The following is a 14,712-nucleotide window of genomic DNA, read 5'->3' as shown; positions in this document are numbered from 1 at the left end:
TAGAGTGAGACGGAAAACGTGTTTTAGCACTCCGTAGCGTCGTACCGTTCGTTCCGTGTCACGGCTGATTAGCCGAGTAGTTGCAAAAATCCACACGCTAAAAATACGTAAATAAACAACGCAGTTTCTCCTAAAGCATTGCAAATCTAAAATAAATCTTACACAAAGTAAACAATCGTTGTTCCAATCAATGTAAGACAATTTGCGGTTACATTTATAATTTAGCAGACTGCTAGCGACGTGTTGCGGGGGCCTGTTACCTGCACTAGACTGCACGCTGCGTCGTGCGTGGGTCAGTGCGGTCTCAGTGGCTGTCCGTTCGATTTCTGTGCCTTCTGTTTTCAATTAGCCAAGACGTCCGCGTTGCTCGCAAGCTAACTGTGTTTTTGTTCGCCAACCATCTGTTTTGCCTTTCCTGCTTTCGTGGAAAAGGGGCTCCCTCAACCGCAGCCATGCCTTACAGTGTGCTGCAAGACCCGCTGCTGCTCGATGCTCTCACGTGGCGCGAAATCGAGGACATTTATTTCCTCGCCTCGGAGCTCGAGCAGCCCGAGCCGCCATGCTACACTTCGCAGTACGGCCTGCTGGACATTGCGAGTATACGGCGGATGAAGTTCGTCGAACTCTTCCGCTTTGGCCGGGACGAAATCGACGAGCTTCGCACTTTGCTGAGAGTGCCGGATGAAGTCGTGAGCGCCCAACGCGTGACGGTGACCGGCATGGAGGCTCTCTGCATGACTCTGCGGCGCCTCGCGTACCCGAATAGGCTGTGCGAACTTGAAATGCAGTTCGGGCGCCACGGCACAGTTATATCAAGTGTCGTGAACAAGGTGCTCGCGCACATAGAATACTACTTCGCTCACTTACTGTCTGACATGACAAGTCATCAGTGGATGAATCCGTCGCGACTGCAGGAGTTTGCCGAGGTGAGAATTCATTGCGTTTGTGCACGGAGCGGACTTCTAATTAGCGGTCGTCTGTTTCAGGCCGTCCATGCGAGGGGTGCCCCACTCAGGAGTTGCTGGGGTTTTATCGACGGAACGGCGCGCCGTGTTTGCCGACCCACAGTGGACCAGCAAGAGTACTTCTCGGGCCACAAACGCTGCCATGTGGTAAAGTACCAAGCCGTCATGTGCGCCAACGGCATCATCTGCCAGCTAGATGGGCCGTACAAAGGAAGGCGCCATGATGCTGGTGAGATAATTGCGACTATTACTCGGCTTAACGTTTTCATGCAATGCATATGTGGAAGGGGCCTGGAGTGTGTTGTGGAGAGGTTGTAATATTGAATAGACCACCTATTGTGCTGTGCTAGCAAACAAAAGTGAAGTGGAAAGAAATAAAAAGCATTCCCGGTAGTATGGCAGCAGTATCCAGTTGCATAAAATATAAACGTCCCACATGAAGTGGGAGTGACCGCTTAAGGAACAACATAAAGAGTGAGAGGAACAGGTTCGATGCGTCCCTCTCCGCGAAAAAAGATTCTGCTTCTGTTCTTGCTCGGCGCCCCCACGATAACCTTCAAATCATGCTCGACTGTAGTTGTGGCACATTCGTATAACATGGCGCTGATGCATGGGGATGTGTGCATTCTTCCTGAAGCAATAGCCACCTTGTTATTTTTATGTGCTCGTAATGTCACGAAGTACTCTCAGAGGAGTGCATTATTGCACTGCTGTTGAGTGTTGGCCTTGTTTTACAGTTCCTAAGTTCCGTTCTATCTCTAGTTTTGTCGAACAGACATGGTTTCTGTAAGGTTGCAGTTTCTGTAAGATTGCAAACACGGAATGCTGATTCGAACCTTGAGGGTGGCCAAGGAATCAAGGAAGTAGTGTCAAAAAAAGCTCAGCTTCGCAAAAAACCGAATTGTAGTTTTGCTCATGTGGAGGCAATACACGATGGACACAAAGCAGTGCTTGTCATGCAGCAGATTTTATTGAACTGCACTAGTCAGTGAAAGGTAATGTCGGTAGTCAAATAAACATGTCAAGTATTCACAGTTCACGAAGTCGAGGGTTTGACGGAAACCCGTCTGGTCGGGAAGCATGTTGGAGTAGAAGCGGAGACACCGACCAAAAGAAACTTAAAAACTTTAAAACAACAACAAGACGTTTTGGCTTCGTTACTGAAGCCTTGTTTCAGTAACGCTTCAGTAATGAAGCCGAAACGTCTTGTTGTTGTTTTTAAGTTTCTTTTGGTCGGTGTCTCCGCTTCTACTCCATTCACAGTTCACTGAACAAAATCCACTGACATGCTTTGTCATGTTATTATACTTCGTACCATCACAAAAACAACAGACGACAAAATATAACGCTTAAATTCAGACCACATGTGTATCCACGTGAGGCTTTTCGTGCAGCTTCGCCGTTATACGGGCACGACCGCCTTGATCAACATGCGGTGGGTTCCTCTAACTGAATGAATAATTTTGTTCCAGGAACATCGACAAGGTTTGTCTTCAGAGCGTAACCCAGGCAGACGAAGCAACACATAACACAGGGCAGGATGTGTTTCTTCTCCCACATTTACCAGCACTATCATATAAAGCAGGGTCGTTATGAAGAGGTTCTCAGTGGATTGCGGCAACACAAGTGGGATTGCCATTTCTCTTTCAGAAAAGTCTTCAAGGAAGCGTCTGTGTATGGAAAAGTACAACTCAGAACTCCGAGTCACTGAAATTTTTCCCAAGCTTTCAGCGGTTTAAGTTATTGAGGGTTCACAGTAACTGCAGAGTATGCACACAAAAAAAGATGTGATTGTTTGCTTCTGGGAAAGCAAATTGCTAAAACAGGGTTAGCCAATTTAAATATTCCTGCTTCAAGGAAAAGTTTTGCGAAGTCTAGTGCAATTTTCAAACAAACTACTGTGCTGAAAATTTGTTTCCGTTCCTTCAGGTATCCTGAAGGAGTCCAGGCTCTACGAGAACCTTGAGAAGGTGGCGCAGGGCCAGAGGCTGGTCATCTATGGGGACCCGGCCTATCCGCTGAAGCCGCTTCTTATGAAGCCCTATGGAGGAGCATCCCTGCAGCCCCATGAAGCCCGCTTCAACCGCCGCATGAGCACCGTGCGGCAAGCAGTGGAGTGGGGCTTCGGGAAGGTGGCTGGCGAGTTTGCTTTTGTGGACTTTCACAAGAATCAAAAGTTCTCGCTACAGCACGTGGGACGGATGTACAAAGTCGCCACCCTTCTCTCTAACTGCCACACCTGCTTATATGGCAGCCAAGTCACAGAGTTTTTTGGAGTGAGTGCTCCAGCACTTCATGAGTACTTGGTGCCATTCACGTCATGTACTTAATGACTAGTTGTGGGCATATTGTCAGGATGTCCGTTACTTTTTGATTTTGATTGTAGGGTTTAACGCGCCGACGCAGCGCAGGCGATGAGGTGTGCCGTAGTGGAGGGCTCCGGATTAATTTTGACCACCCGGGGATCTTTAACGTGCGCCGAAATCTCGTACACACGGGCGTTTTTGCTTTTCACCTCCATCAGAAAAGCGGCCGCCGCGGCCGGGAATCGAACCCGCAACCTCGTGCTCAGCAGTGCAACGCCTTAGCCACTGAGCCACCGCGACGGGTGAGAGTGTTGAGTAGACTGTTTCATTATGTGGTTGGTAGAAGGGAAGATAAGTGAAGTCTTGTAAAATTTGCATGTTACAATGCCAGACTTGCATTGTTTTTGTGGTTAGATAGGTAGGGTGCCCTATAATTTCTGCATCTGGTAAGCAGTGCTTGTAGGATACAACAGTTATCTGCTTCTTTCAGTCCATGACCGCGAGAGCACATTTGTTGAATGCAGTGGGTGTAAGCTGGGCACTTGTTGAAGTTTAAGGACAAACAGCCCCAGAGGTAATATGGTGGCGGCACATTCCCAGCATGTGGAGGGTTTACAAGGGGCATGATGACAAAATACAGTCGAACCTCGTTAGAACGAAGTAGTGTTGGGACAGCAAATTAGTTCGTTATAACCGAGATATTTGTTATAACAGTAGGGGTAAAAACCGGCTGTAACAAATAAACAATGTGGCTCGCACAAAAATACTTGATATAAAAATGCACGTTTTAGGCTTCCAACTCACTGTAACAAGGTAATCCTTACCTTTGTCCATGTTGCATTTCAAGCTGAATGAGCCGGAACATGAGTACGTGAAAGTACAACAAAACAAGGTTCACTTGGCAAAACAGGCCTGCGTCTTTATTTGTTTGATGAAGGATGTGATCATTTGGTGGGTATTCACAGCACGAGCAGTATGGAGTTTGTCCCAGTGTCCACGAACAAAAAGGCCTTTATACTTCCGCAGTTTCAGATGCCGAAGGGTTTTTACAAGTAGCTTCTCAGCCTCCTGGTCAAATATTTGTTATATCCGATATCGCGCGCTGCTCATGGTTTCAGTTTCGTTATAAAAGAATAAGTGCCATTGAAATAAAGTGTGACCAACCAAAGATTGTAGTCAGTTCGCTATAGCCGATAATTCGCTATATCGGTATTTGTTATAATGAGGTTACTGTACAGGTTTATTTTATTCAAAAGATTAGGTGTTTACAGGTTGTCAGTACATAAGCCATGTGAAACGTGAGGGCTTGACGTTATGTTCATGAGGTGTCAAAAGAGCACGTCTATGGCAGTGTTGTAGAAAGCTAGGAAATTAGCATCGAGAATGGTCTGCTTAATGTTGGCAATGATGAAAAGCCACTGGGCGATGCAACGTAGGTGCAAATTGACTGAGTGATCGCAAATTGTAGCTGTCGATTGGTGAGTTGTTGATGTGATTGATGAAGTTCTTCGGTTGGGGCAGTGAAGAATGACGGAGACGGGTTACCAACAATGTCTAAGCAGGTTGCTCCAACAGGGCCAACTGGATAAATTCCTAAATACATGGTTGAAGCGTTGCACCTGTCCATTAGCCTCAAGGTAACATATTGAAGCGTGTGTCCGGTGAATTCCACACTCTTTGAGAAACCGGGCAACCTCTCGAGAAGAAAACTGAGGTCCATTGTTGGTGACCACTTCATCTGGGTATCCCTCCTGGGAAAATACTTGAAGCAAAAATGTTGGGGATTGTCCTTCTCGTGAACTCTCTGCTGAACCTCACGTCGGGCTAATTCGAGAAGTAATCAACTAGCGAGATGGTGTATCTGCATTCCTGCAGAGCTTTCTCAATTGGACCCGTAATGTCAATGGCCAGCTTCTGCCACAAGCGGTCGGGTAGTGGGACTGGTTGGACGGGCGCAACAGTGGTCTTGGCGCTTTTATAGGCACTTCAGCATACACTGCAGTTCTATGTGGCACTTTCTACTTGCTGATCCATTCCTGGTCACCAAAAGCGTTGTCGCAGGCATGCCTTCATTCGAACTATTCCAGGATGCGTTTCATGTGTTATCGGGACTACCTGATGCGAGGTAGACCGTGGAACAAGTCGTTCTCCATGCAGGAATAAGCCATTGAGGACAGACAATTCTGCCTGCAAGATTCAAGTACGGCTGTACTTCCTTTGAAATGGAACTTGTGCGTGGGCAAGACGACACCACGTAGCCTTTGACACCTTCCAAGGTAGCGTCATCATGGGTGGCTTGCTCAAATTCCTCTGGCTATGCAAAGCGGCTCAACAAGGAGGACAACCTTTTCCTCAGCGGAAGTGTCTTGCTGTGGCAACGGAATTGGCTGATCGATCGATGACTGCAGAAACTGGCAGGCACGAGAAAACATCTGGGACCTTGTTTTCCAACCCTTTCTTGTACTCCACCTTGTAGGTCTATCGAAGGAGTCGTTCTGACCACCTTGCAATCCGAAAAGGTTGTTGCCTGGTGCTCCGAGTAGACAGCAATGCCAGTAACGCACAGTGATCCATCCATCGGTAGCGTGAAACGTTGTCCCCATAAATACACATGCCATTTGTCACGTGCCCAGACATATGCTAAAGCTTCACGGTCGGAAGTAGCTACCTCCTTTCGGTCTGTCAATGTTCTTGACGCAAATGAGACTGTGAATGCGCTGCCCGTCTCTCTATTGCAAATCTACACCTAACCCATACACAGAAGCATGAGTACCAAGTGGGAGTGCTGGATCAAACATGTGCAATACTTTGGGCAAGAACAGAAGCTCTTTTACCTTTATAAAGCAGGCTTTGGCTGCTGCGTGCCAGTCGAAGGGAGTGTCCTTGAATGTAATGCAAGAAGATACGCATTTTCTTTAGGGGTGGTGGTCTTGAATAGATCTGTGGCTTGCCAGTGTGTACTTGGAATGCTGCCAAATGTGAATGTGACATCGGGCTACATCAGGGACGGAGACCCTATCAGCATACTGTAACTTCAACATCAGTGTGGCCCTTTCACAATTGCAATACAACAGTTGTCTTCGTGGTGTACATTTATATAGTTTTGTTCTTTCAGTGTTTTTTACTGGTATAAATGTTTCCACTACATTAAACATTCAGTTGAGAGTCAGCACTGTGTATGTCCTTTCTTGTTTCTGCATCTCTTTCCTGCGCTGTAGTCGTGGTCATGTAGCACTGGTAAATGAAAAGTAGAAGCCATTTCGAAGAGAACACAATTTATTGAGATAGTGCAATTATACTGCAGCAAACTTATGCTGTTTAAAGCTTAAGGGGGTGTTTCTCTCGAAAATAAAAATTTGCATTTTCCTAACACAGCTCTATTTCAGCCACCAAATATTTTTAAACAAAAAATGTCAAATATTGAGGAACCCAAATTTGACATCACAGTGACTGAAATTGTATAAGTGACACAATAGAAGCCAGCACTAAAAACTAGCCCAAATTTCTTAATTGCTCCTTCGAGTTGCGCCAAAAAAAGTGACACTGAAAACAAATTGTTCAGTTTATGAGTGCTAAAGTAAATTCGTGAGATTTGCTTATTTTCACATGCTCCTAATCTTGAAATTAAAAAAGCTTTGTTCTCAGTTTCCTCATCACAGAGGCTTTCTTACAGTGCTGCAACGTCATGCGACAAAGCTAACACAAAAGCATGTGCCCTATGGCAAAGCCACTGGTGTGTGGTGGAAAAGTAAACTATTAGCAAATTGTTCAAAGGTTGTCATATTTACAAGCCTCTACTTATTTCTTTGAATATTAACCTCATTTTAAATTGCTGATAACCCCTTGGTTTTGCTGGGTGTTAATTTCTGTAAAAGAGGCACACAAAAGAAATGAACAGTCCTGTGTGTGCAACCTCAGTGGGACACCTTGTAGCATCCCACACAATTTTATTTTTGTCTGGTGGTGGCACACATACAGAATAATGAACATGAGCTACTGGCAAGAACACACTTGAAAGCCTGATAAAAAGTATCAAATGTTCTGTGGTGACAATGGCCATCTTGCTGGCACAACTCCATTACACAGTGTCATTTCTAGCCAGTGTTATTGAACCATCACATCAAATAATCAGATGAAAGCTCTGAAGAGAGTACATACTTAATTAAGCATAACACACCACCCAAAAAAATTGAGACAAATGCATAGGAATACGCACATTGCTGAAAATGACAATATTTGTAAAGTGTGACAGAAAACAAAATGAAAACATTGACTAGAACAGAATGCATCACTACAAAGCAAAATGGTTGAGCTACAATGTAGATTACAATCATTGCAAAGGGGAAAAAATAAATTCATTGATGCATCACTAACCATGAAAGACAATATGAGTTGTAATGGTAAAAAAAGGGGTCCTATTCAACTGCGTTTCCCATTTGAACACACCTTTGCAAATGCAGTTATGCAGAACGACCACAGAGAGTTCTGTGTTCACTACTGGTTCTTTGAGAAGGGAGACTGTTCTTGTGCTGCAAATACTGACACTACTGATTGTTACACACCAGCTGAACACTTTTTTTTTTTAAAAAGAGCCAAATTTTCAAACCACAACTCAGTCAGATAAAACTACAGAGACTACAGAAGCTCGGCAATTTTCCCCTAAAAAAAAAAAAAAAAGAGTAGGCAAGAAAAGAGGTGAAATAATTCCCTGCAAACGTATACACAGACTGTGTTTCTATTGAAAATAAGCCAGATCCTGCTGTGGCGGCAATCAAAATGAGCGAAACTCATTTTCCCAGTGGGAGTTTTCTTTGGTGTGACTGTTCAGCCTGTTTTGTAAGTGTTTTAAGGAGGCTTTTTTTTTTTGCTTTTTGGAGTTGGCTTATGAATTCAGATGGCCTCTGAGGGTATGAGCCACTTCATAAAGGTGAAAAAAAAATGATCCCACGGAAGAATTTGAAACGAGCTGCTAATGCAGCTAAGAGGACTTTCCCGCTATTCAAGTATAGTTCTACTGTTCCTGAAGCCCTGTTGTTGCATACTTTTGATGCCTATTCCCTCCAAAAGTCCATCGTACCATTCTTGAAAGTCAATTTAAATAAAGTTCTCATGGGAATGCCGCATCAACTTGAATGTTTCAATTCAATGTGAGCCAAATGCAAACTTATTGCTCAAATTCACTGCACTATTTTTAATTACTTGTGGCCTTACACTTCCCCTAGTTTACATGTGAAACATACGTGGCTTTGACAGCGTTGCATTTATTTCTGGTAACAATATTGCAATTTCTTCTCAAGTTCACTTTAGGTGGATTTGACTCATTTAAAAAAAAAGAATAAAACTTTTTATCTTGTGGGAGAACAAATCTGGCTGCTTGCCCAACCTAACCAATGAAAGAAATAGGAGAGGTGGGTAAGAGCGGCCACTGAAGGGCATGTTTTAAATTATTCACACAAGCTAGTATCCTCTGTACTGCCACGCAAGGACCTGGTTTGAGCTTATTTGGGTGACAAGCTGTGAAACAACACAGCCAGCACAGCCATTAGTACTAGGAAACCTATTCATTATAGACCTGGCAGGGAGAAAAAATCTGCTGCTTTTGTTGCAAATGTTGACAAAAGACAATAGTTGACTAGCACCCCTGCCAAGTAAATGCCTCCCTTCTCTCAGAACAGAATAGTCTGTGGTGCTATGAAAAAAAACATTATACAGTGGAACCCCGATTATACGACTTTCAAAGGACCGTGAGAAAGCGTCGTATGACCAGGGTGTCGTACGACCAGGGTGTGGGTAAATGCTGGCCTAGTAGACGGTCTCACGCGACAGGTGGGCTAACAACTTATTTAAACTACTATATTTAGCGCGTTCTCGCGTGATTTGCGAACCTTTAGCTGATTCCCAAGTGAAAAAAAAAACAAGACACCCTTTGAATGGTCCCGCACCGCCGCTGTTCGGTGAAAGTGCTCAACGCATAGCTGTTTTTGTTTCACATACGACCAAGCAAGGTGAAATAGATAATTCAAACTTCACGAGTAAGCCGTATTGCGGCGAAAATTATAGCGCGGTCTTGCTACAGTGACTTGCTGCGGCGGCCAGCGAGTGACCCAAAAGGGCGGTGTCATCGTATACGTGTCTCCACCCTTCGTCTCCAGGCTCCGTCCTATGAAGCGGACCGCGTGCACCCGAGCGTCATATCATCGGGGTTTTTAATGCATTGTCTCTATGGAGAGTTTGCCGGGATTGAGGTGATCTGTCACAAGTGCGGGGGACGTATCAGCGGGGTTCCACTGTATGTATTAAAGGAGCCATGAAGAGAAAACACAAGTTTGGTTCATTCAAAAGATTGTCTCGTTAGAATCATACTGACACCACTTTTAACGTAAACTTCGCTCAAATAAGCTACATAATTAGGAAAAATGGGAATGGTCATGCGACCCACCAGCTCATTTCCCGCAACAGAACCTGTGATGTCACATGGGCTAAGCTCTGCGATTGGCGGAGGCTGGCAGAAGCAGACGCAAATTAGGTAGAGCTTACAAACTAGACGAACGAGCGATTTGCGCTTAAATTTAGGGCACATTCTTTACAAAGCAATAAGAATGATGGGACAAACAGTGGAAGTTACGAAAGCACATGTAAACATAGAAGTACTGATGCGTTCTGCTGTTCGTACTGCGCACAGCATGCTTTGGTTTAGCTGCACAGCACTACGGGGCTTGGGGTTGTCGCAGACGACACTGGCCGATTGACGCAAGCAACGGTGTCTTACGTGACCCCACTTGTCGAGCGAGCACTGTTTCAGGGAACGAATATTTTCTCCCAGAACAAAAACAAGCCAGGTTTAAATGTGGGCAAAAAAAAACCAAACGCTTGCCACGGTATGGTGGCGCCATCTAGGTTACGGAACGTAAAGAAACGCGGGAACAAACCAACACCGCTGTACAGGGTGGAGACAATTTTTGAACGGTCCCGTGCCGCCGCAATTGGGCCAACGGGCTCAACGCGTTATTCTTTTCGTTTCCCACGAGACCTAGCAACGCGAAACAGACAATATGATTCAAACTTCTTCAGTAAACCGCGTTGCGGCGATAATTTTAGCGCGGTTTTGACACAATGACTTGCTTCGGCGGCGAGCGAGCAACCGAACATGGCGGCGCCAGCGTTACGTGTCTCTACCCTGTACGGCGGATGCGTGAATGAAGGTACTCTAGGCTGCAGAGCGGTCGGTTCCGTTGATGTCACTTGGGACCACGAAAACGCACGATTGAGTGGGAAAATCAAAATTTTAACCTAAATTGTTTAATTTCTCAGTGAATAAAGCACCGTTTGTATCCGGACAAGCGCTGGGGGCACTATAAAACACGAAATCTTTCGAATAAAACCAACTTGCATTTTCTCTTCATGGCTCCTTTAAAAACCACATAACATGTCTTGGGTACTTAAAATAAATACAAGAATTGTTCAGCTGTGAGTATTCAATGGAAAGGATATAAAAAAAAATGAGGGGGAAGGGGGGAAAGCCACCAGCACAGTTTGCATGATCCCTCACTTTTTGATGCTCTCAACCAGAGTCTGTATGAGTTTCAGGTGCGTTTCCTGCTGAGCAGCAAAAGACCGACGTTCTTCAGCCAGGATCTGCAGCACCTCGGCCCGGGCACGCTGCTCCTCTGCCCGCTCCTCGGCCCTGATGCGGCGTTCCTCTGCCCGCTCCTCGGCCCTGATGCGGCGTTCCTCAGCACGCTCCTCGGCCCTGATGCGCTGTTCTTCACGCCACTCTTCCGCCCTGATGCGGCGCTCTTCTGCTTGAGCGTCCGCCCACATTCTTCGCTCCTCCATTCTATCCCGCATTTCGTCACCATGCCTCGTCTCCTTAAAGGCAAGGAGCCTTTCCTCGTAGGCATTACGCCTAGTGGCCTGATCTGCATCCTGGCATCCACGCCTCTGCAAATATTCCATTACCACCATATTCTGCCTTGGCCCACCTGCACAAAATATCATTACCAATGAGTTAGGAAACAATAAAAGTGCAATTAAACAACAACAAAGTCGCACTAATGTGTCATGTAAGAGCCTCACGCTCCTGAAATCAATATTCTGTAGACGGCACAGCTTCAGTGCAGCATTGAATAAATCTTATTGTTACAGCATGACTATTCAAAAGTAGCCTGTCAGAGCGTACAATGTGATGGCAGCTATCAACATGGAAAACACAGACTAAGCATTAAAACAAGTGCCTCACGAATTCTAGGCGGTGTGTGAACCATTGGATACTGATTAAAAATGTTGCTAAGGGCTCACCAACAGGGTTTGACTCATTTAATTCCACCTTTAAATTTTCTGGTGGTGTTCCTACCGACTTTTATTAGGGTAGCAAAATTTTTTCCTACATCCTGTGAAAATGGTTAACTTGTGCTGCTACCCAGTGGAAAGTGTTTAACATGTTGCTTATGGCATAAAGACTGCCATTGTCGCTTCAGCGAAGAGTGTCACTCGTGACGAAAGACTCGCCAGTGGAACGCCATTGGCAGCCTGCATGGCATACTTGTACATGGCTCTAGCCGTCGTTCTGTGGTGCGGCCTGCAAAGCATAAATAACCACAATGACTTTGCCAGATCAGTGAATGTATGATTTATGCACATATTAAGGAAATTAAACCACAAACGATACTGAATGTGCCAAGCTACAATGTCAAGCTGACAGTGCAAGTTCACTCCTTTGTGTAGCCGTTGTAGTACACAAAGCAAGTATTCTAGCCATATCTGCGGAAGGTGGCACTGGGTGTTGCGAGCTCTGTGTCGCCCTCTGGGTGCTGTCCAGTACCTATAGCTGCAATATGCTTCACTTCAGACAATTGTTTTCATACCACGCATTGGTGCCGTCCGCACAACCGATGGAGTCTGCATTGTTGGCGGGGGCGTGATGGGAGGTCTGGTTTCAGCTGGAGATGGGGGTTGTGCAGGAGGAGGGCCTGTGGCAGCTCTGGTTTCAGGTGGAGTGGGGGGTTCTTCAGCAGGGGGACTTTCGGTTGCCCTTTGTGATGGGCCATCCTCCTCAACATCTGGCTGCCCTGTGCACATCTGGTTGATGAGGTCAAACACTGTAACTTGGGCGCCATTCCCTGCAATGGAGAGACAATCAGCGAGTTTGTTGTGTAGCAGTTTGTGATCTTTTGCTTTTGCATTCATGCACAAGTGGCAGTAGCATCATTTCAGGAATACACTGCACTTTAGTCAGTGGTTATATAATGGGGCTGCCTTTATGGTAGTGCTGCCAATTATTCTTCCCATTCTTAAAGTAATAATTCTCAAAAAAGTATTTTCATTTTCTGTTACAAGCCTACTACAAGCAAGCAGATTATTATATAAAACTGAAAAAGAAAACCGCTATACTACATCACACAAACAAAATGTAACAATCATTGTAAGGTCAAAGGAAGACGACTCTGGTTTTTGGGACTGAGGACTGACGGAGGGGCTATCTACAAAAACGAGCTATAAGAAATTGTGAAGCAATTTGGTTGAGTCATATTAGGCATATATAGGGCATGGAAAAGACAAAAACAATTAGCTTTTATCCCATCTACGCTCATTTTTCATCCTGCTCTTGCTCTGATTACTTAACACATGCCCAGAAACTGCCCCAATGTTCTTCAGCACACCCGCTGTGGGACCTTAGTACAATAAAATAAAAAATGCAGATTGCTCTGCTTCTGTGCTGTGTTATATGCAGCTGGCAGTAAAACTTTAGGAAGTGAATTTCTCTGCCCTGTGAGGGCCTCGTACACGTATCTTCTTGCGATGGGATTTGTGTTTTTAATATCCATGTATTGTAACTTTGCATGTGTTAAAGTATGTGCATGCTTATGTTGGCAGCAAGCCGCTGCTGCCGTTTTGCCTTGTACACAGGGCCGTGGACCCTGTCAAGCCCGTTTGGTGGCTTGTTTTCACGGTCCCCAACACAGACGTTGTTGAAATAAAAAGATTGATTGATTGATTGATTGGAAACCGTTCCACCACGTCGGTTTGTACCATGGGGTACGAGAATGTGGGAGGTACTTCGGTACCGCTAAGCACCAACCAGTAAAAATTGGTACAAGCACCCCCTGCTCAGGGGATCTTGTGCTTGGGAAGTTACCCGACTTTGTCGGGAAATGCCCCGGTGGAAGGAGTCGTAACCGGTTTCTTTAATAGGTACAGGCGTCCCTGGTCGAGTGCGGACCCTTCAAAGGGGATTCCACGTCTGGAAAGCTGCCTTTACCCTATCGAGGGGCCCCTGACCCTTGTCCATCTGGCGGGGCCCCCGGCAATTATGCTGCGTTGCGCCATTGCCGGGGGTGAAAAAGTCTGGCGGCATGTCCTGCCACAGGCAGTTGCGAGTTGAGCATCCACCGTGGCTGTGGAAGGCACCATGTGCGTTCGTGTGCCTTGGTGGCGCCGGGCACCTACCGGTAAAATAGGTACAAGCGATTCCCCGGCCTGGCGCTCGGCCCTTGTGTGGGACTACAATGCTTGGGAAGTTCACCTGGCTGCACGGGAAATCGCCCCTATGGAAAGGGGCGGCTGCAAAAACTCCGGAACTGTTTTTTTTTTAATCACTTCATGAAGCTCGACTAACCAGTGCTTCAAACGCTGAAGGTGCATTTTTGCTACACCAGGCCATGCTGTCTGAAGAACCTTCAACAGATAACATAAAAATTAAGAAAAAGGTTGTCTGGGCAAAAATGGTGCAATAAAAAAGGAGCAAAAGTGAAGATTGAACCAAATAGTTGACCCCCCTCCCCCAACGTGTGACAAGTATTTTTTGCAAGGGGAAGAAAAACAAGAAAGCGAAAGAGAAACGCGTTAAAACTAAGGAGCCAATTTCAACCATTACCTGCAAACAAACAAAAGGAGAGGCCAACCCATGAACAACAAAGAGGTCAACCTGGAAACAATTATCAAGTTGAAGCCACCCAACTCAGCCCCACCCTCCCTCCCTTCTCGACATCGGCCGAAAATGCAACTGGGAGACGAAATTCCCAAGAACAAGAAGGTCAGTGCTAGTCGGGGTGATGATCAGGATGATGATCGCCGCCGTTTGAAACGTCTATTTCATCATCATCGTAGGCAACATATTCCCACTTATTTTTAAGAGTATCTCACCTTCCTGCTCCTCCGGTGCGTCCTCCTCGAAGCCCATGCTCTGCGAGTCGCGGTAGGCGACAGCGTCGGCTCTCTGCAAGTGCGTCGTCTGCGAGCCGGTCCCCGTGACGCAACTTGACTCGTACTCTTGCGCCTGGAGAGTTTGCAGTGGCTTCCTCTTTCGCGTTATCGGCTTCTTAATTTTGTGGCCGCATTCTTTCATGAGGTCAACCACTTGTTGCAGGAGGCGGTCTCGTTCAGAATATTCTTCCTCCGTGCCCGATCTGTATGTACAATAGAGTTTTGCCAATTACAATGCA

General features: G+C 45.8%; 1 protein-coding gene across 1 annotated transcript; it reads left to right on the top strand.

Annotated features, from left to right (window-relative positions):
* Positions 1 to 452: 452 nt before the first annotated feature.
* LOC144180371 (uncharacterized) lies at positions 453 to 4,092 on the top strand. Its single transcript, XM_077708733.1, has 3 exons — positions 453 to 926; positions 987 to 1,194; positions 2,895 to 4,092. Exons 1-3 carry the CDS (start codon positions 453 to 455, stop codon positions 3,293 to 3,295), a joined length of 1,083 nt encoding a protein of 360 aa, XP_077564859.1. The 3' UTR covers positions 3,296 to 4,092.
* The last annotated feature ends 10,620 nt before the right edge of the window (positions 4,093 to 14,712 follow it).

The sequence above is a fragment of the Haemaphysalis longicornis genome, unplaced genomic scaffold (genome assembly GCF_048455015.1).
Source record: "Haemaphysalis longicornis isolate Haplotype H1 unplaced genomic scaffold, Haemaphysalis longicornis Haplotype H1 scaffold_4, whole genome shotgun sequence".
Taxonomy (NCBI): domain Eukaryota; kingdom Metazoa; phylum Arthropoda; class Arachnida; order Ixodida; family Ixodidae; genus Haemaphysalis; species Haemaphysalis longicornis.
Note: the sequence above shows the minus strand (reverse complement) of the source record. Positions and strands in the feature narration are given on the sequence as shown.

What these genes read in the sequence shown, in the direction of transcription:
- LOC144180371 (XM_077708733.1), top strand. Translation starts at nt 453, where the DNA reads ATGCCTTACAGTGTGCTGCAAGACCCGCTGCTGCTCGATGCTCTCACG. An exon ending in GACTGCAGGAGTTTGCCGAG is followed by an intron (nt 927 to 986) that starts GTGAGAATTCAT and finishes CGTCTGTTTCAG; the next exon opens with GCCGTCCATGCGAGGGGTGC. An exon ending in AGGAAGGCGCCATGATGCTG is followed by an intron (nt 1,195 to 2,894) that starts GTGAGATAATTG and finishes CCGTTCCTTCAG; the next exon opens with GTATCCTGAAGGAGTCCAGG.